At 40.3% G+C, this 23,326-nt stretch overlaps 2 gene segments (V, D, J or C); both read left to right on the forward strand.

Moving 5' to 3' along the window:
* Positions 1-1,528: 1,528 nt before the first annotated feature.
* Positions 1,529-2,158, forward strand: LOC140487725 (Ig heavy chain V region-like). The segment is given in 2 exon segments: positions 1,529-1,652; positions 1,781-2,158. Coding segments are annotated over 2 exon segments (426 nt in total).
* LOC140487724 (Ig heavy chain C region, membrane-bound form-like) lies at positions 2,146-22,852 on the forward strand. The segment is given in 8 exon segments: positions 2,146-2,164; positions 3,263-3,353; positions 14,000-14,305; positions 16,133-16,438; positions 18,377-18,685; positions 19,140-19,469; positions 22,283-22,410; positions 22,550-22,852. Coding segments are annotated over 7 exon segments (1,407 nt in total).
* The last annotated feature ends 474 nt before the right edge of the window (positions 22,853-23,326 follow it).

Raw genomic sequence — 23,326 nt, forward strand, 5'->3', positions numbered from 1 at the left:
GCAGTCAGTTTAATTGCTGCCAACTATTGTATCTGGCTGATTAAAGGGAAAATGAATAAACTAAAGTAAAATCCTACCAAACAAACGATATTTTCCCATTTACTTACAATGGATACATTTCACTTGGCATTTCTTCTTTAAAAAGGAAAGTCACTGAATACAGCATTCACTGTATGACTGTCAGAAAACAGGACATTGAATGCAGTGACGTTCTGGTTAGTTCAGCCTGTTTATTGAGTATCTTTAAAGCTCCTGAATATGAAGTTAATGGATCCAAAATCCCACATTGCAGTAACATTTGTTATCATCTCAAAGTAAATTAGCAAACTTGAATTGGTTCAAACTCACATCACTTGTTACACCATTCTCGGATTCATGCATCTCATTAAAACTGAGTGTAACAGCGAATTTTTACTGATTTTTATGAGTTATCTGCCCCTGTCAGAGCTATCAGTGAGCAGAGACATGTACTGTTTATAACCTCCATCCGTGGTAATGATTATTGTAATACTCTCTAATTTAATCAAACATTCCTGATGCACCCAGACTGTTAGATATGGACGTATGGACTGTCCTGTTCTAGTTCATTAGATGCTCTTTCAAAAGTTTACCTAGGTGTTATGTATCACTGCCAACTCATTTTTTTGTTTCTCAGGCACACAGCTTTCCTTTACTATGCATTTTAGGGTCGGAGCAATTTGAAAAAAAAGATGCAGGGAGAGACATTCTGCAATGTAAGGAGGTGCTTTTAATCTCCGAGTCCAAACTGTTTAGTGACACACACTCACATTCTGAACATAATCACTTTAGACATGCTCCATATTAGGTTGCCTAAACTGAATTTAGAAACGCAGATTAGAAATGGTATGTTATTTTGTAAAGTGAGAGCGACTTTGACAGCAAAAATAAAGTCACTAATTTTGTTGGTTAATATATTATTGAAGTTCTTTTTAGCTTTATCTGCTTGTGGTGGAATGTAGAATTAAAGGGAGTTAACTTCTAATTGAATATTCTAAATATAATCACTTTGGACAAGCTCTAAGTTCAGTTGTCTAAATTGAATTTTGAAATGTTTAGTATGAATTACATGTTATTTTGTAGTGGGACAGAGACTGGCAGTGTCCTGGGAAAACAAGCTCAATTGTTTTACTAGCTGGTAATATGTTTGAACTTTGATTTTAGTTTTATCTGCTTGTGAATTAATGTAGAAATAAAGGGAGCTAACATCCGAATGAATTTGTTTTTTTTAAACAAAATACTTGCAACTATCATGTGAAACACACCTGAAGCTACTCAATTTTACTTCCACCATTTAAATAAAAACACTCCCAAAGAAGCTATTCAGCAAAATAAATATCCCAAGATGTGTATATGTCCATGTTTCAGCGTAACCTCGTAAATAAATGATCCCATGTGTTCGGGCTGTACAAGCTGAGACCAGGATCCAGTCTGAGCCTCCAGCAGGAAACCAACAGGCGGAAGCTGTGATCCTGCCCCTTTCCGATGGCCATATAAATCCTGGGCACTAGACCGTAATTCAACACTCCTGGGTCGGCTCTGTTTAGAACGATCTTGACAGAACCGCTTCCCACAAGTTATCAGAATGATTGTGTCGACAATTTTTCTCAGTTTATTCCTTACTTTCTTATCATGTGAGTGTTTTTTGTTGAAGTCTGTCTTTGTCACTGTCTCAATGTTAGTCTACCGCAGGAATGTAAAAGACTCAGCCATCATTTAATCTGTATTAATGCTCATGGTTTATTTGTTTTCTTTTTTGAAGGTGTCCAGTCGGAGATTGTTTTGACCCAGCCAGAGGCAGAGACTGGCCGTCCCGGAGGCAGCCTGAAACTGACCTGTAAAACCAGCGGCTTCGATCTTAGCAGCAGCTCCATGAGCTGGGTCCGACAGGTTCCCGGACAGGGTCTGGAGTGGCTGCTTTGGTACGATAGTTCATCCAACAGTAACTATGCACCAGCGATTAAGAATCGATTTACTGCGTCCAAAGACAATTCAAACAACATTTTCGCGTTGGACATGGGGAACCTGAAGATCGAAGACACCGCCATCTATTACTGTGCAGGAGACCACAGCGAGAGGAACCAGGGCTGGACCCGTTCAAAAACAGCTCGACGGAACATTTTGTCAATTCCATCATAAACTGACGGTCAGTACGAGTTTTAAATGCAATTATACCAACTGCGATCTGAAGCAGACCTCAGGCTGCCTCTTACAAAACTATCAAAGAGGAAATGTACCATTTAAATTAGCAAACTGGTGACACAATGGGACAATGTTTTGGGCATGTCGTATGTACTGCTAACACTTCCATCAATTAAATGCTCGGACAAAATGTTAGTTTTAATATATCTAACAGCTCAGGAAATCACTGCTAATTGTGATGTCAACAATGCCATTAATTCTAAACATGATCAGTACGAAATGGCTCTTTCAAATGAAAATTGAGACCTAGAGTAAAGAACAGAGAATGAGTGTACTGGTCTACATCATTGTGATACTACAGTGGGTCACAGTGTTGTGCACAGCGACATCCTCATACAATAACCACTGACAAGTGATTATCTCAAATTGGTGATTTCTACCATAGCAGGAGCGAGAAATAATGTGAGATGCAATTTAAACACAATCCAGTCGTGCTAGTTTGTACAAATGTATAATTTTTTTCTACCTTCTTCGTGTTGATTGTCAAGTTAAATGCAGACCAAACCTGGAAAAGTATTCCAAGTTTTCAAAATACAATGAAGAGTAAAAGCAGAAATAATGCACCAAATCATTCTTAGAGGAGTCTGAATCACTGCTTTCCAGGAAGTGAAGAAATTATCTGCATTTTACAGTTTACAGTCTGTCATAGTATTTGACACAACATGTCTCACAGTGATATAACTGGAGTGACACTGCAATTATGATCAATACAAAAACCTATTCAGCCTCCATTGTTTGAAACTAGTCAGTGATTACTTCTTCAAATCGTCTTAACTTGCAGTGCAGTATTAATTCTGTGGGGTTTAATGCCAGTATCACTATTTAATTTGTAAAAGTGTTGGGTAATTATCGATACACCATTTGGGGATTTTGAGAATCAGCTCATGTGTTACTCTGTGAAGTATAAAACAGTATTAAAATTTATCAAGAATGATCAGAATTCACTAGCGCAATTATGTGATGAAGATTTATTGTGACTTTATTTTTGCCTGTGGTTCTGAAAATTTAAAATGATGGTAAATTTTTGATTTGTTTTATGCAGAGCTAGTTATTGTGTGACCCAGTCCAGAGAATGTAACACTGTGACTATCTTGATTACTGGGGCCAAGGGACCATGGTGACAGTGACTTCAGGTAAGAACTATGAACTTTCTTCGTAACTTTTTAAAAACTTTCTATTCATGTGACTAATTTCTGAATTAAATGAAACTCAGATTCTGTGCTGAGTTTGGTTTGGTTCGGATTGATTTTTGTTCAGACTGATTATAGACTTCAGTTAAGGCTCAGCAAACAGCTAAAATGGTGATGATGGCGTCAGTTGCTCCGTGTATCTCTTTTTTTTTGATCAGATGGGCATTCTATGTGGTTGGGTTACTTGAAGCACTATTGTCTCTTAAACAGTCAACTATAAATAATGTTTAATGTCAGTGACACACTGACTGTGAGTTTTATTGTCAACAACAAACGCTAAGAATTCAAAGATGTTTGAGACATTACCAAACATGATTAAAATATGCTAAAATATCATTATTCATTTCTTGAATATATGTTCTTACCATGATTATATTTTCTCATTTATTTTGTTGATGACAAGCAGGTTAGAAACTGTCATAAAATTTTCTTGCGGTGCTATATTGCAATTTGTTGATTAGATTCTGAGTTGTTTTACTTGATTCTGTTGAATTGAGTTGATTGGATTTTGGCTTTGTTTTTACTTGGTTTTGTTGAAGTGTGTTGATTGGTATTTGAAATTGTTTTATTTGATTCTGTTGAAGTGAATTGGTTGGATTCTGATTATGTTTCATTCAAATCTGTTGTTTTGAGTTGATTGGATTCTGATTTTATTTTCCTTGATTCTGTTGAATTGAGTTGATTGAATTCTTATTCAATTTGTGGAATTGATCAGCGTTTTCATGCTTTCTGTAATTGGTGTTTTCTTTCTGGTGAGGAGATTGTCTCTCTGGATTACTGTTCATTACCAATATTTGTGAAGTTCTATTGTTTCTCATGAATCATTTCTGCATTTGTTCAACTTATATGACACATTTTTCTCTGCTTGATTGAAAACATTACATCCATTTGTAACCGTCTGAAAACCAACTTAAGGCAGAAACCCAGAAGTGTGAGAAATGAAAAAAATAAGTTTTTAATGCATTGAATTTTTAAAAAAAGAACTCAGTTCTAATTGGAAGCTAACTGAATTTTGTTTTGAGTAGCCTCATTCAAAATAAAATTTGGGACTAAAATCTGAAACTGCAGAATTGAACAGATTATGTAATTGAAACTAACTTAAAATTATAATGCGATAATATTTGTCCATTCAGTAATTTTGTTTTGACCATGAAGTGATTAATCAATATATGCCTTCAACCGCTCTACTGTGTGCTGCACAGGATTGTCATGATCAAGAAGGGTGTGCAGGTTGGAAATAAATTGAACTGTTGCCAGAAATGTTACAGCTTTAAGTGTTAAGTCCCCTCACAAACAAGGTTGCTGTTATGACTTGTTATTTCTATTCAATTTAATCATTAGTTTGCTTGATTCTGAGCAGCTTTGTTAGACTTCAGTTTGTTTTTTTGTGTGAGGTTACATCATGTTCTTGGTTCTGTTGAAAATGTTTGCAGAGCCAGTTCTGCTGCAAACACACCATGTTGTGATCTGGTGATCGTTCATCTGTTGAGGAAGGACTGTGCTTGGGTAACATTAAATGTGTTATATTTGGGAAACCGTTTCTGGTTTCAACATTGTTTTTGCAATGTTAACACGGTTGGTGACAGTGAACCGCTCCAGGTTCCTCATTCAATGCAATCAGCATGCGAGTTGAAATTTCATAAAGCCTATTATTAAGTGAAAGGCAAATCGCAAAGGTTTTAGAAATGAAGGGAAAACAGATACCTACAGGCGCCATTTTTACTTAAAAGTAATAATTAAGGATTAATCTAATCCATGCTTTCCAATCCAAATTCAGAACTCCACTATCTAGTTCAATCACAAGGTCTGTCTTTAAACAGTTTACAAGTCATAGAGAAATATAAATAGCATTTCAAAAATCTAATGTTCTAATAGTTCTTGCTCTTGAGCAAAAATGCCATGACAGTGTTATAATTGATCAAGAAACACCTTTCAATTCCGCTGTACACTACATACATATTTTTCTGACTGGAAAAGATCATTGGCAAAGATCATTTGGAAATTCTGCACAATTCTATGAAGAACAGATCAGTTTCACTGCTTTGATCAGTTTCATACGTAACTTGAGTTAATTCATTGTTATGTCCCTGATTTAAACTGGATTTGCAGAATAAAAATAAAACATTAACTGAATTATTTAATCTGCACAGTGCTTTATGTGTTCCCAATCTGTGCATTTTAATTAAATAGTTACATTTTACAAAAAAATATCAACTGAAGAGTCATTCTTTCGGAAACAACTGCTATAGTGAATTATGTGACCAAGGACAAATTTTGGATTAATTAAAATAATTCACCCATGAACTCGCAGGGCAGCATGGTGGCTCAGTGGTTGGCACTGCTGCCTCACAGCGTCAGGATCCCAAATTCGATTCCACCCTCTGGTGACTGCCTGTGTAGAGTTTGCACATTCTCCCTGTGTCTGCGTGGGTTTCCTTCGGGCGCTCTGGTTTCCTACCACAGTCCAAAAGATGCGCAGGTCAGGTGATTTGTGCAATTTAGCACAGCCATAGTGTTCAGGGATGACTAGGTTAGAGTGCATTAGTCAGGGGTAAATATAAATTAGGGGGAATGGGTCTGGTTGGGCTACTTACTGTTCAGAGGGTCAGTGTGGAATTGTTGGGCCAAATGGCCTGTTTCCATACTGTAGGAACTCTACTCTTAAAACCATGGGAGTACTTGCTGCAAACACAGAGAATTCATTTTATATCGATGTGTTCAGACGTATGCAGAGTTCACAAATTTGCAGAAGACATGAACTAGAGGATAACGGAGCACATTGTTTATTCAGACACTGAAAATAGAGTAATATTTATTTTAATTAATATACTTGACTGATTTATTGCAATGTAGCGATCCAAAGGAATCTGCTCACATTTGTTAAGTGTTACAATCGTTTAGATTAGATTTCCTGCAGTATGTATCGGGCCATTTGGCCCAACAAGTCCACACCGACCGTCTGAAGAGTAACCCACCCAGACCCATTCCCCCTACCCTATATTTACCCCTGACTAATGCACCTAACACTATGGACAATATAGCATGACCAGTTCACCTGACCTGCACATCTTTGGATTGTGGGAGGAAACCCAGACAGACACAGGGGAGATTGTGTAAACTCCACATCGGCAGTCACCCAAGGCTGGAACCGAGCCTGGGTACCTGGATCTGTGAGGCAGCAGTGCCCACATTTACTTAGACATCTGTTAAAGCGGGCAACTGCAGACAGAAGCATGTTTTCAATTCATACCTTTTTAAACATTTTCGTTCATTAAAAGCAGTAAACAAGAAAATGACCTTGCCCTGATTCCTTCAACAGAAATGCTTTCCACACTGAAATGCAGTATTGACTTTATGCAGTGCATGCAAAATCTCCCCAGTTCAAGGAACGTTTTGGGCGGCACGGTGGCACAGTGGTTAGCACTGCTGCCTCGCAGCGCCGGAGACCCGGGTTCAATTCCCGCCTCAGGCGACTGACTGTGTGGAGTTTGCACATTCTCCCCGTGTCTGCGTGGGTTTCCTCCGGGTGCTCCGGTTTCCTCCCACAGTCCAAAGATGTGCAGGTCAGGTGAATTGGCCATGCTAAATTGCCCGTAGTGTTAGGTAAGGGGTAGATGTAGATGTAGGGGTATGGGTGGGTTACGCTTCGGCGGGGCGGTGTGGACTTGTTGGGCCGAAGGGCCTGTTTCCACACTGTAAGTAATCTAATCTGAAAAAAAATGTAAAAATAATTTAGAGAATAATCCATTGCCTCCGGATCTGTGCTTTAATTGGCGATATTTCCCACCTCAATCATTTTATTAAATACAATGACTTATTAAGTTTATTAACTCAGTGGTTATTTATGTTCATTGTGAACACATTCTCGTTCACATTAATCCACTGGTTAGTTCCTCTGATGAATGTTCAAGTACAGTGAATATATTTGACGTGAGGAGTTGAGCAATGTATCCTCTAGGATTAAGTCTGTTGTACAGTTTGTTTCAGTGCTATCTCTGACTAACTTGTCAACGGTCCTGACCATTTGTAAATTGTCCAATTCGGATCCCTGAATCTCAGACAGTTCAATTTCATCTCGCGCTTCAAAACCATTTTTATCAGCCAGAAATACAATATTCGATTAGGTACCTCAGAATTGAGAGCCCTGACTAAGTTGTTCCAATCAGAACGAACGTTTCAGGAACAAAAGGCAGATAGCAAGAGTTTTGAAATTGGTTGTTGGCAACAAGAGATATTTGATTGAGCGAGGCAGATGGAAATATGCTGTATACTTTCTTTGTGCCTCAGTTATGCAGGACATGTTTCGTGGCACAATGTAGAATCAGAATTTTTGCATCTTATTATTTGAAAACCTGTTATCAGCTTTTAATGTCACTGGCAACGGTCATATTACACTTCAAAACATTTTAATCTTTTTCGGACTAAGTAGACCAGCTGGTGCAGCAACATTCACAGGGGAAAGAGGAAGGGGGTTCGAGGTTGGAATCCAGTGACAGTGAATTGATGGCAATACAATTCCTAGTTTTATTCCTCTGTAGTTCCCATAGAGTTTGAACAATTTGGAGCTGCTATCAAAGTATTCTTGGATAAATGTTGAAATGTTACTTTCATTGTACAAACATTCTGGAACAATTCCTGGTTGTTGGAAGGTGTTAATAACTAACATGGTTTATGTACTGTCAAACAGGTGGGCTGTGTTCTCTGTGATAGTGTCGAGCTCATTGTGTTCAGGTCTGTTGTGATGTTGTAGTAGTGTTCCTGATTCTGTGCCAGGTGGCCTGTGTTCACTTACAACCTGTTAGAGAGGTATGTAACACCATCTCTTATCAGGTTACTTCAGTGCAAGAAAGCAGATTGAGATGTTTGGGTGTTTGTTGGAATTCCACTCACAGAGGCCAGTGAAATCTATTCGATCGCTGTCCTGACTTGTGTCTCTTAGATATTAAACAGAATTTTGGCAGTTAGCAGCTTTTTCCAGATCAATATTTGTTCACAAGCCTTTGGGCATCGCTAGATGGTGTTAATGGAGTAAGTGCTCAAAGAAATCCCAGCTTTTGACTTGCTGTTCTAACAATATAATTTATAACTAATCCAGATTGAATCATTTTCGAAGCACATTTGATGAGATGATCCTTCGGCTGTTTTTACTTTATATTAAACCAGTGCTGTAGCTGAATTTGATTGTTCAGTACGGTGGGAGTTCCGCTGAATCCAATACTTGCAGCAGATGGAGATAGCTTTTCAGATGGTCTTCAATTGCTATCTCCGACCATCCAGTCCCTCTGCTAAGAATCCTTTCTCCAGCAGGAGTCAAGCCAACGTAATCGCTGTTTATCTCAACAGGTGTGAGCTCTTGTGTCAAAAACATGAAAACAATTTGGTGAAGAGGGGGTCTCTGGATGTGAAAGGTTAACCTTGCCTTCTCTCCACAGGAGCTGCTAGACCTGCTGAGTTTCTTCAGAAATTTCTGTCTTTTATTTTGGTTTTCTAGCATTTAAAGTTTGTTGTTTCATTGAAAAAAGTTCTGTTCGATTAAACACGTTCTTCAGAGAACAGATGCATTTGAACAAATTGCGAATGTTCAGAGATATGAAAGATCAGAGAATCATTGAATTTGAGCACCCTGATCTCGAGCTGGAGTTTCACAAGAAACTATTATGAAGTAACAACCCATTCCAGGGTGCAGTGGCTGCTGTAATTGGGTGGAAGTTATTTTGATCACTCAAATAGAGAATGTCAATGATCTCGTTCCAAATACTCAACAGAATTATTTTTAAAGCATGAGTGAAATAATTAATTTGTTGAAATATTTTAATAAAAAGTGTTCACCACCAGTGCTAGTTTAATGAATGACACAATGATAGGAAGGTAGGAGCAAGAGGAGGGCACTCAGCCCCTCGAGCTGTTCCACCACTTACTTAGATCATGGAGCATCTGTGAGCTAAATCCGCAGGTCTCCCTTTGGCTAAAACTCTTTAACACCTTTGATTAACAAGCAAAAACTATCCCAGATTTACTGATTCAGTAAACAAAGTACTGTGAAACAATGAGGCTGGAATTAATTGCTCATGAAAGTAAACTTTAAATCTCTGACTATTTCCAATTGAAACATCCCAATCATCATATTTCATTCAGTTAACACTATACTTCCCTGGAATAAAGAAATATAATGTGTGATTGCCTTGCTAAAAATGAGGGATGCTTGATTCCTATTATATGATTAAGAAATAGCTCTGTTCCTTTAGTGAAAACACAGTCAAATCACACAAAAGGAAACCATGTCATCTTGTGTAGACACACAAGTGCCTCAAATTATTTACAATTCTTCCAGTGGTTGTTTGAATCTCTAGACCGGTGTGGAAGTGTCAGACTTTTTATATTGCCTTGAGAAACCAGTTGTCATCAGTCTATTTGAATTGCTGAAGTTGGTGTGGTACTAGCACATTCACAGCGCTGTTAGGAAGTGAGTCCCATGGCTGTGATTGAGGAAGAGGAATCGGGCAGGGAAATAGTTGAGAGTCAAGTTGAAGTCTGATTTGGAGGAAAGCTTTCAGGAGAAGCATTTACATACATGTGCGCCCTTATCCTCAAGGGTCACAATTTTGGAACATGCTGCCGAAGAGACATGACAGCATGCAAAATGGAAGCTGAAGAAGGCACCTTGGCCCCTCTAGAAGGCTATTCCATTCATGGGATCATCATTAATCTTGCTGCTCACCAATCTTTCCAACACTCGATAACATTGAACCTGATTGTTTACTATTCAGCAAAAGAATGGTGAACCTTTGGAATTCTCCACCACAGAAATTGATTGAGGATAAAACATTAAATGATTTCAATAAGGAGATAGATTCCTTCAATCTTTAAAAAAGTGCTACAGATATGTGGGAGAAAGGGAAACAGGCTACAATATTGGTTGAAAGCCATGAAAACATTGAATGGGACATGGTTTGTAGGTTTGTAAGTTTGCATGTAATGCCAACATTGGTGGTATAATTGGCAGTGAAAGTTATCTAAACGTACAATGAGATCTTGATCAGCTGGGCCAATGGGCTGAGGAGTGGCAGATGGAGTTTAATTTAAATGAATACGACGTGTTGCTTTTTGAGAAGATAAATCAGGTCACAACTTACAGGGTTAATGGTAGGGCATTGGATAGTGATGTTTAAACACAGGGCCTTGAGGGTCCAGACTCATAGAGTCTTACAGGGTTAATGGTAGGGCACTGGATAGTGATGTTTAAACACAGGGCCCTGAGGGTCCAGACTCATAGAGTCTTACAGGGTTAATGGTAGGGCATTGGATAGTGATGTTTAAACACAGGGCCCTGAGGGTCCAGACTCATAGAGTCTTACAGGGTTAATGGTAGGGCATTGGACAGTGATGTTGAACACTGAGGAACCTGAGGGTTCAGACTCATAGATTCTTGAAAGCGTTGTCTCAAGTACCTAGTGTGTTGAAGGTGTTTTGCATATGTACCTTCATTGGTCAGGGCACTGAGTGCAGGAGTTAGGGCTTCGTGTTGTAACTGTCCAAAACATTGGAATGAACTGCCAGAGGAAGTGGTAAATGCAGAGATAGGTCCAACATTTAGAAGACATTTGAACAGCTAAAGGAACAGGATATGTCTGGATGGATATGGGTCAAAGGCAGGCAAGTGGAATGAGTTTAATTTGGGAACTCTGGTCAGCATGGATGAGCTGGACCAAAGGAACTGTTTCTGTGCTGTACGACTTTATGACTCTCTGACTTTATGTTGGAGCAGGCTCAAAGTTGGAAGGTGGTGAGCAAGTGAGGGGCTAGATTGGGCATGTGGGAGAGTTTGGGCTGGTAGGCTGTGAGGTGTTGGCTGGCTGCTGGGTAAGCTTGCATGCACTCTGTCAGGCAAGGTGGCATCAAGGTAAATGGTAATGGTCACAGGATAATTTGTTTGAATTGTGCTTGGTAGGTGAGGGGTAGTTTGAGCTGAAATGCAGGAGGTCTGTCTTTGCCAGACAGGTTTATAGAGAGGTGGGAAGGATGCCAGGCTGGTTAGTGTAGAGGTGGGCAGAGTGCCAGGATGTTTCAGGGTGGAAGGTCACTGTAATGAAGTGACAGGTGGACGTGTTGTCAAAATGCAAAGCTCGGAGTCTGGCAAAATGGTAGGTTGTAAAGCACAGATGCGAAAGGAGCGAGGATGCAATGTGCACAGGTTGACTTGGGTAAGATGAGAGGTCAGTGATCAAGGGCTGAGGTCATGTCTTGGGTAGTGGGCTTTTGTCAGAGGTTGTGAAAATGATGGTGCCAGGTCCAGTCAGGGCCAGATTCACCATGGGCCAGGTGCAGGGCGGCAGGAGTGTAAATGAGTGAAAGGAATTGAGATCATATGTCCTTCTGGAATATAGAATATTGAACATTACAGTGCAATACAGGCCCTTCAGCCCTCAAGGTTGCGCTGACCTGTGGAACTAATCTGAAGCCTATCTGTCCTATACTATTCCATTTTCATCCATATATTTATCCAATGACCTTTAAATGCCCTTAAAGTTGGCGAGTGTACTATTGTTGCAGGCAGTGCGCTCCATGCCCCTACTCCTCTCTGAGTAAAGAAACAACCTCTGACATCTATCATCTATGTCCTCTCCTGCTAGCCATCACTATTCAAGGAAAAAGACTTTCACTGTCCACCCTCTGTTTATCTTTTATGTCTCAATTAAGTCACCTCTCAATCTTCTTCTCTCAAACAAAAACAGTCTCAAGACCCTCATCCTTTCCTCATTAAACCTTCCGTCCATACCAGACAACATCCTGGTAAACCTCCTCTGATCTCTTCCAAAGCTTCCACATTCTCTCTATAATGTGGTGACCAGAATAGTACACAATACTCCCAAGTGCTGCCACACCAGAGTTTTGTACAGCTGCAGCCTAACCTCGTGATTCTGAAACTCAGTCCCTCTATTGATGAAAGCCAACATAAAGTATGCCTTCTAAATAACTCTTATCAAACTGGCTGGCAACTTTTAGGGATCTATGTACATAGACACCGAGATCTCTCTTCTCAGCTACACTACCAATATGGATTGCCTTGGATGTGTTTTGTGTGATAGGGGTTGTGTGTTCCGGGCATGAATGGGTAGGGTTTGTCAATGTGAGTGGACATTTAGGTCTAGACAGAGTAAGTGCAGTGGTTAGTCTGAAAGATGAGGTTTGGTGGTGAACTGTGTGTCAATTTGATAGTTATTAAAGTTAAAGATTACCAGTTCATTTCTCAAATCATATTTACGTAAATACTCAGCTGTAACACTCCAAAGTCTCTGAACCTTAACGGTCCTCCATTTTTCAGAGGCCTCCAGAATTCAGATAATTGTAAATTAGATGTTTCAACTTCCAGACAATTGGCAGGAGTTCAGCCGTGACAGCCCTCCTCCCTGTCCCAGTGCTCAGCTCCTGCCTGTGCTGCTGCTGCAGTGACCTTCCTCCCAGAGAGAACATTCTGCCTTGCATTGATAAGTGAGGAAGGCTCACTGGACCTGATTTCCAGCAAACACGAGGGGACACAACTTTAAAGTGAGGGGAGATAGGTATAAGACAGATGTCAGAGGTAGTTTCTTTACTCATTGAGTAGTAAGGGAATGGAATGCTTTGCCTGCAATGGTAGTAGATTCGCCAAGATTAAGTCATCATTGGACAGGCTTGGATGCTGCCTGAACTGCTGTGCTCTTCCAGCACCACTAATCCAGAATCGGATTTCCAGCATCTGTAGTCATTGTTTTTACCTAGGCATACAGACGTAGGTGGGATGGGCTTCAGATTAGTATGACAGGGTGGCGCAACATCGAGGGCCAAAGGGCCTGTATTGCACTGTAATGTTCTATGTTCTATGATTCACTCTGATTTCTCTCCGGGGGTACTGCCAGCGGTTGGGTATTTCCAGCAGCACGGTATCTCGTGGGACAGCACGCTGGTTCCGTGGTTAGCGCTGCTGCCTCACAGTGCCAGGGACTCGGGGTCCATTCCAGCCTTGGGTGACTGTCTGTGTGGAGTTGGCACTTTCTCCCCATGTCTGTGTGCGTTTCCTCCCACAGTCCAAAGATGTGCAAGCTGGGGGAATTGCAAATGTTGTGTTCAGTGATTGGGAGGTTAGGTGCATGAGTCAGGGTTAACTGTAGCATAATAGGGTAGGGGAATAGGTCTGGATGGGTTACTTTTCAGAGGGTGGGTGTGGACTTGTTGGGCCAAATGGCCTGTTTGCACACACTGTAGAATTTCGATGAATCTGCATTTCCTTGGTTTGTATTTTGTGAAATGTCTTTGCTCTTCACAGCAATCCAGTGAAAGTGTCAGTTGGTGAGATCTTCAAAGTTACTGGGGTGGGATCAGAATGTTCTTCTTCCTAAATTATATGGCAATGGTCAAGGTCGAGGGCATGTTTCTAAAGAAGGAACAAATGATCGTGATCAGTAACTGGTAGGAAACAAAAATAAACTCCCGTTATGCTGTAGACTCAGTGGGAGCAGACTGGCAAACGTTTACAGCTGAGGATACATTTGAGTAACTGATAAGGTCAAATGAACAGAAACTAACTTGCTCAATTGGTCATTCTATTGTAGAGACACCATCTCCCCCCACGCTTTATGGCCTGGTCTCCTCCTGTCAGGAGCACGACACTGGTTCTGCGACCTTTGGTTGTTTGGCGATGGACTATTCCCCTGACGTCACCAAGGTAACCTGGAAGAAAGGTGGGGAGTTAATCACGAATGGATTTAAGACTTACCCATCAGTGAGAAACAAGAAGGGAACCTACACCCTGAGCAGCCAGTTAACCCTGCCCGGGTCAGCGGCAGATTGCCCCAGCAAAATCTACTGTGAGGTTCAACACAGCGGGTCACACAAGAGCAAAGAAATGCCATGTTCAGGTACGTGTTGTGGGAACTGAGATAAACAGAGCATCTGGGATTAATATGAACAAGGCATTATTTATAACCGTTTTCACAGAATCACCTTATACAGCACAGGAAAAAGGCCCTTTGATCCATCCAGTTCACGCCTATCAATAACAGCCACCTAACTATTCCAGTCTCATGTGCCAGCAGCTGATCCATTGCCTTGTGTGACTTGCCCTTGCAAGGATGCATCGCAATACTTCATACTTATTATGAGGGGCTCAGTCTCTACATGACTTATAGGTGCTGAGCTCCAGGCTAACACCACCCTCTGTTTGATTTTGTTTTCCCCTGAGATCCACTTGGAAGCTCCTGGCCTTACCTTCACCCTGTGCCCCTGAGGCATTGATCTCTCCATCAAGGGGAAAGGTTTCATCCAGTTGACCCTGTCTATGCCTAAAATAATTCGAGACATCATGATAATCTTCTCCCTAATTCTCCTCTGCTCCCAGGAAAACCCCTGTGTATCTAAACTAGTTTCATAACTGAAACCCTCCAACCCAGGCAAGATCCTGGCAAATCTCATCAATACTGCCTTCAGTGTAATCACATTCCTTTGATAACATGCATACAACGCTTCAGTATGGCCTAACCAGTGTTCTATTAAGTTCCAGTATCATCTCCCTACTCTTCATTGTCAATGTCTCGAGCCCACTGCATTCTTGGCCCCACTCAGTGGCTTCCTGGGAAATGTCCTCCCTGTGATTTTCTTATCTCTCTCTTAAATGTGTCACACTGCTCTGACTCAGATTTACCAATAAGTGTCAGCTTCTCGTCCACTCTGGTCAAGTCATTACCTGATCTTACTAAAATTGTCCTTCCCTTTTTCAGAACTTTGGGCCAATTTCTATTCCTTTACAGTACAATCTGAAATCCAACTGATTTACGATCACTGTCTGCACAGTGCTCCACCATTGAGGTTTTACCCACTGGGTCGACTTCATTCCCTAAAGTTAAGTCCAGATTCACCCCTCTCTTGCAAGGTCTGGATTAAAATTCTCAATATTAAACACATACTTTGTTAAAATATTCTCCTGGGGGCATTTTCAGAATTCTGCTCCCTCTAAATTTTTGACAAAATGAATATCCAAGCCTAAGCTGAGGAAGTTAAAAACCTCTTTTCTCACTCCCCTATTTAATTTACATTTCTCTGAAATTTGCCCATGTATGTTCACTTGCTCTTTTGGACCGCTAGTAAGGTCTATCGTGCTCTCCCAGTAGTTATGTTTGCTGTATTTTGGTTTTGAAGTACTGTCCATTTGCCTTTGTTCGAGGAGGTATCCATGGTTTCATTTCTCTTGACAACCTAAAATACCCTTGTCAGAATTGCGACAGAAGCAACATTCTGCATTGCACACCCCCAGCCCTCATCCTTTTCCATCTTTGCCTGTCTCGCCTGAAGGCACTAAATCCTGGAATATTGAATAGCCCACTCCTGCCTGACTCTCAATATGTCTCCGTGATAGCAACCGCATCATTTCCTCATTTATGCCGGTAATTTGTCTGCCTTGTTCATCAGACTCTGTCATTAAAATGAATACCATCCAACATTGCTATCTCCCTTTTGATGTTACCGGCCTATAGTTTCTATGCCTCCTTGACTCCCTTGCTGTGCCCTATAATTTTAGCCTTTCACATTGTCCTGCTGATCTTTCTGTGTGGATCCCAGCTTCTCCAGCACTCTGCACAATTATGATTCTTGTATCAATTAACCACAAGAAACCTTGATATATGAGAACTGATTGTATTTGTTCTGAAATTCGTCAGATAATTTATGCGATGTGTTTCCTATTGATCTAGGTATTCTCCCACCAACTCTTCTCCTAACCGTGAGCTCCAGTGAAGAAATCACAAGCAGCAAGTTTGCAACCGTCGTCTGTTCAATCATCGATTTCCATCCGAAGTCAATCTCCGTGAGTTGGTTGAAAAATGGCCGACCCTTGGATTCTGGCTTCTTCACGTCTCCTGTGTGTGAGGCAAACGGGAACTTCTCAGTGATGAGTCGGCTGATGGTCCCTTATGGTGAATGGTTCAACAGTGCAGTCTATACCTGCCAGGTCACTCATGGAGAGAACATTCAAAGTAAAAACATCACCGCACTCCAGGGTAAGAGACACACACTGAGAGAGCTACAAATCATTCTGAACTCTGATGTGAATCAAACACGCTCATTTATCAGGCGTAGTAAACAGTACGGTACAGCTTCTCATTTCCCAACATGCCACATATTGCATTTCAGTTTGAGTGTTACATTAGCATCGCTCATGACTCAACATTTTGGCAAGTCAGAAAAGCATGTTTCCTCTCTGTTGAAGATAGATATATAGACAGTGAGCTTTGTTAAATAGTTTATTGCCTGACCATGCTGGGAGAGGCGTTCAGAGGGCCGCTTCAAGGATAAGCTTGGGGGTGGAGGGGGGATATTGGAGAGATATCTGATTGAAACATAGAAAATACTGAGAGACTGAGGTCGAGTGAACGTGGAATAGATGTTTTGACTGGTAGGCCAGACTAGGACCCAAGGGCACAATCTCAGGGTCAAAGGGGCACCGTTTCGAACTGAGATGTGAGGAGAAATGTCTTCAGCCAGAGGGTGATGAGGCTGTGGAACTTGTTGCTGCAGAGGGCTGTGGAGGCCAGGCCATTGTGTGTATTCAATCCAGAGATAGATCGGCTCTTGTTTAGAGAAGACAGTAGAATGGCTGTAGCCCGAAACATCGATTTTCCTGCTCGTCGGATGCTGCCTGACCTGCTGTGCTTTTCCAGCATCATTCTGATCTAAACTCTGGATTGGCCGTACAGCCTTATTCTGATCCTCTATCTTATGATGTTGTGGTCTCAAAAAGATGTGGTTAAAATATGCAGTGACCCTTACTTGAAAATAAATCAAAATGCGTTCAATGCTTCATTCCCTGCTCAGGAATGACCTGTTGGTCTTGGACATTGTACGACATCGATTTTTATCTGGTACTGAACTCCTTAACTTCACTTATGGGATCAGACCCCAGACCAAGTGGGTATCACATCAACTGGGATAAACGTGATCTCAATGAGCTTCTTTAAGATGCTCTCTGTAATTAGTGGATGAGGCAGGAGAATAAATTCTGGTAAGAACGGTCCAATAGGGATGAATGAACTAGGAACTCGAGACAGGCTGATTTAGCCTGGTTTGGGGTAGTGATGTTTACACAGTGAGTAGTGGATGTCTATAAAACTAGTGCACATTTCCATCGCGTTTGTAGATTAATTTAAGACGCTTTTGTTTGTTTTTTTCTCCCCTGCTCTATGAAGAAATTAAAAAACGCACCTTGGTAAATAAAGTGAAAGTCCAGACCAGTTACGAACAAACTGAATGGAGGGAAAGACTTAAGGAGATGGGTGTCCTTCTCGATATCCAATACTGTACTCAATGTCTTGTTTTCCGATCTACTCCAAACACAGCTCACGAGGAACAATGACATAAAGTAGAGAATGACATCACACCAATAACGCAAAGTATTTTTGATCACGTTAAATATAATGAACAGAATTTCCATGGCTGTTCACCGCTCCTGTAACACTTTAGAACTCTGCAAAGAGAATAATTATTATTTATTATAATTTGTCTAAAATGTAGGATGTGATTTGGCAGTCAGCATGACCAGCAGCATTTGCACCTAAGGGTTATGAACATGGAAATGAACTCATTATATTGAGATTACTCTTGTCACAAGTATCAATAGATGGTGTTAAGTGAGAGACAGACTCTGAAAGAAAGGTAATTCCATGGGTTACATGATGGTATCTTCGATTATTTTATTTTTTTTCAGGTTTCACTTGTTACAAAGCCAGTGTTCTTTAGGAGTACTTACACAGGGTATGTTATAGGTAATCACAAATGCTTTCACAAATCAAAATACATCAACAACAGTAAGCATCGTTTCAGCAATAGTTGGAGTTGCCATTTTGAAGGTGGTGTCTTCACCCTGTGAAGAAGTAATCTGAAGATTGACTGTTTGTATCATAAAGGGGCATTTTTCATTAACTTTGATTTTTGTTTCATAGAAGATACCGAGTGCCATCCTAACACCGTTAAAATCCTCCCACCGCCAGTAGAACAAGTCTTACTGGAGGCGACGGTGACGTTAACCTGCGTTGTGTCCAATTTTCCTTCTGGAGTCAACGTGACCTGGAAACAAGAAAAGAAGCCTCTGAAAACAGAGATTGCTGACCAGCCTGGACAGAATCCCGACAGCGTGATCAGCAAATTAGACATTTCTACTGAAGCCTGGCTGAGTGGCGTTACTTTTGAATGTGTGGTGTACCATCAGAATCTACCGACTCCGCTGAGAGACTCCATCCACAAGGAGAAAGGTGAGCGGTGAGATTAAAACACAAAGGATCCCATGTGTAATCCAGATCCAGTTACATCAATGTCAGGCTGTGATTGGTAATGAACAAACACCGTTGGGAGTATTAATGATGCATCTGAAGGCAGGATAGCTGGGTAGCTGATTAAGAAAAAGATGGACCAAAGGATATTGTATTCTGATTCAGTCAGATAAAGTGGGAAGAAGCCTGGGTTGTGACGTCACCATCAGCAATGACAGTTGGACAGAATGTCCTTGTTGTGGGCTGGAAACATGGAGGCAACTTTCACATTAAACTCGACCTTTTTTACTGGACAGAATGTCTACCATTCTGCTCCTTTAGTAAACGGAAGTGAATAAATCCCAAATTAAACATGGCATATTTTAATATTTAGTGAAATTGTGATATTGGTTCAGCATTTTTTGGTTGATTTATATTTGTCTCAAATATTTTGCAGTGATTAATCCACTGGAGCCATCAGTGTCGGTCCTCCTGCCACCAACAGAAGAAATCTCCGCTCAGAGGTTTCTCTCCCTCACCTGTTTAGTGAGAGGTTTCTCCCCCCGAGAGATCTTCGTCAAGTGGACAAACAATGACAAGCCGGTGAATCCCAGTAACTACAAGAACACTGAGGTGATGGCGGAGAGTGACAACATCTCCTTCTTCATGTACAGCCTGTTATCCATTACAGCGGAGGAGTGGGCCAGCGGTGCTTCTTACTCCTGTGTGGTGGGACATGAAGCGATTCCACTGAAGATCATCAACAGAACAGTCGATAAATCCAGCGGTAAACCAAGTTTTGTAAACATTTCGCTTGCACTGATGGACACTGTTAATTCATGTCAATAAAAATCTCAAAGTTGCATTTAATAATTCAACAGAAGTAATAGAAGTGTTTTTTTTTCCCTCCAGTTGTGAGTTAAATACTGAATTAATTGTTTCCCACCCTGACTTCCATTCCATCTGTGTAGTTAAAGTGGATTATTAACAGGTCTAGGACAAGTGTCTTGTGCAGTTAATGTTCTCTGCTCAGATACACCCTGGGTTCGAGACAGAGTAAAGCTCACTCATTGCAGGATTCCGCCAAATACCTTATCCATCCTAAATCCCTTTGTGACAAAATCTGACAATGTCCATTTTATGTCAAGGGTAGAGCACGAGTTTTGAACTTGGTGTTCTTGATTCCCCCGATTGGACACTCTTACAAAATTCATGTCAGTTTTAAACTGCCACATTGCACCAATTGGAAATGTAAATTTAAGACACGTAAAAATTAAATTTGATTGGAACATACCAATCGTAAATAGTGCAGAACAGTTTGAATGTAACCTTTGTTTCTGGGGAACTTGCACCAGCGCATGAGTTGACAGAATGTATCTTCACTTTCACACCAAAGAGAATCAACAGATAAGTTGTCGTGAAGCAGAGGGGAGGGGAATGATGAATGGTCTGTCCTCTTGCTCCCTGTGAAGAGTTTTCATGGAAGATGTCCTCTGTAATGTAACCCAGTTGCTAACAGGAACTGTCAGCGTCTTGCTTACTGTCCAAAGATTTAACATTTCCCTCCAAAATAATACCTTTGAAGCATGTTGGACATGCTTGGCTCTGTTAACAAATGATTAACATTGATTCCCATAATCCAAAACTGGTGTTTGCATCGTCCCAGTTTGAATTCCATAGGTTTGTCTCAGTTTTCTGGAGCACATGGGATCAATTCTGGTATTCGAATACCTGATATCATTTTGTTTCACATACAGAACACAAGTCGACATTTTCTAATAAATATATTCAGAAATGTTATCTCTGGGGCAGTGGGGATTTGAACTCAAGACTTTTCTCTCAGAGACAGAAATTCTATCACTGCAACAGAAGTGTTGCTCATAAAACACTTATCTCTCCATGACGATGGGAAATGTTTCCTACAACACCAAGGTCAGATCTAATTATGGGCAATCCATTAAAATTAGAACAATAAATTAGAATAATAAAAATTGCAGTCTGGTATAAGAACAGATACAGAGAGATGATCACAAATACACTCGTAATGACACATATACGAGCTCTCACCTAAAGACACATATTTATGTGCACACTCAAATGTGCATATAGATAAGATGTCACACATGCATACTCACACAGAGCCACACATGCAAGTGGCACTTGAACACTCTCTAAGCTCATACAAAAACTCACATACACCGAATGAAAATCATTTGCACAAATGAACAGGGGTACTCACACATAACCATGAGAAACATAGACACATGGTAACACACAAATACATTTACATTCATACAGCACAATGCGTACAGACATACACGCATGAACACAGATACAAATTCCAAAAAATGTCCTCCCACTTGTCAACTCACACAGGCACATAAGTGCACAGAGATAAATATTAATATCATAATTTTCCCATTTTCAGAATCACAAACATACAATGACAGAGGCAGCTTAATTCGTTATTTTTAAACCACATTGATCAGCATGGATACAATATCAGACGTACACACAAATTCAGAGTCTCACATGCAGACACACAAGTGCATAGATCAACAAATAGAGGGGTGTTTATTAAATAAGGATAATGGGCACAAGCATCAGCAAGCATCCACAAACAGTAACACAAACAAGCTTCTCAGGAGATGGTTTGGGAAAGATTGTCACACAAGCAAACATCATCATATAAAGATAAACATCCATCAAAACATAACATTGCATGCTAACATTTATTAAGCATGAACATGAAAATAACCTAATGTAGGTAGGATCTGAAACAGACACATAACCACACATTTTAGATAGCACTAATGAAAAGTGAACACTCACAAATAAATTACAAGATAAGCATAGGCAGCAACGAAGTGGCATATTAGCATGATGATGCTGACACAATGTGAAAAGACCAAAATTTAGGTACACAAACACATGAGCACACCAGCAGTAAAAGAACAGGAATATGTTTATTCACGCACAGACTCCAACATGGGCAAGAGTGAAGTAAGAGACTCTCATAACCACATACACAAACATTGAAGGAAAACCAAACACACCAAGCAGTAGATCAAATAAATTAAGGGACACATGTACAAACACTTATTCCTCAATGTACAGATCCTACAAACAAAAATATGAAGCAATGTCCTGACTGTGATGTCACTTATATTCATGATTTGCCAAGCAATTGGTCACCAATACATAAAGATGAGAATCACATTTGAACTTTTATTCAGTGATGGCCACAATTTTCAACTAAAGTGCTGTCACAGCCTATATTTAAAATATAATGATTCAATTAAAATAATCATTAGTTATCAGCATTCCTCAAATAATAATATCCTTAAATAATAGATTGAAAGAAAAATAATTTAAAACGTTCTGACATGGACAATGAAGAAAGAACATGTGCAGTTAGTATTTGTAATTTCTTGCTGAGAGTCAATAATGCACTAATAGATACAGATAAGAGTCACATTTGAGAAATACCTGACTGCTTTATGAAGATGAAATGGTCTCTAATTACATGAATTGGATGCAGATAGATCGATCTGGATCAATAAACAATCTAAATGTGTTCTCTCGGCTTTATATTCATAGATTCAATAGATCGCACTTGGATTGAAGACTATGAGGACGATAACAGCAACATCTGGACAACTGCTTCCACGTTCATCACCTTGTTCTTCCTGAGTATTTTCTACAGCGCTGCCGTCACTCTGGTGAAGGTGAGAATAATCACATCTTTCTCACGCCAAGCAGCCCAATATGTTTTGTGAAATCTCTAAGTGTGCCATTGAATAAACATTAAGTCTGAAAGTCCCTGATCATAAATATCTGTGTCATTGCTTTATCTCTCTTTTCCAGGTTAAGTGAATGAATTGTGGACCCCCTTGATTTTCCTGATCTGCTTATCAAGGTCTCTGAATTCCCAATCTACAATCTGTCCTGTTGCTGACTCTAACAGTGAGATTACTTCAGTTTATCAGCGTGTAACTGAGACAATTATTGATGGATTTTCCTTTTTACTTTGATATCTTTGAGATGGTTGTGGTTGGAAGAATTCGTAGCTTCCCAGTTGTTTGAAGCCCATTTGTTTTGCTTTTATTAGTTCCTTACTCAGAATGGTTACCTACCCTTTCTGATGAGCCTTTGTACTCCCTTTCTTGTGACTGTTACTGATGTAACCCTTTCTGATGAGCCTTTGTACTCCCTTTCTTGTGACTGTTACTGATGTAACCCTTTCTGATGGGCCTTTGTATTTCCTTTCTTGTGACTGTTACTGATGTAACCCTTTCTGATGAGCCTTTGTATTCCCTTTCTTGTGACTGTTACTGATGTAACCCTTTCTGATGAGCCTTAGTACTCCCTTTCTTGTGACTGTTACTGATGTAACCCTTTCTGATGAGCCTTAGTACTCCCTTTCTTGTGACTGTTACTGATGTAACCCTTTCTGATGGGCCTTTGTATTCCCTTTCTTGTGACTGTTACTGATGTAACCCTTTCTGATGGGCCTTAGTACTCCCTTTCTTGTGACTGTTACTGATGTAACCCTTTCTGATGAGCCTTTGTACTCCCTTTCTTGTGACTGTTACTGATGTAACCCTTTCTGATGAGCCTTTGTACTCCCTTTCTTGTGACTGT

This window comes from Chiloscyllium punctatum, chromosome 17, assembly GCF_047496795.1.
Source record: "Chiloscyllium punctatum isolate Juve2018m chromosome 17, sChiPun1.3, whole genome shotgun sequence".
Taxonomy (NCBI): Eukaryota; Metazoa; Chordata; class Chondrichthyes; order Orectolobiformes; family Hemiscylliidae; genus Chiloscyllium; species Chiloscyllium punctatum.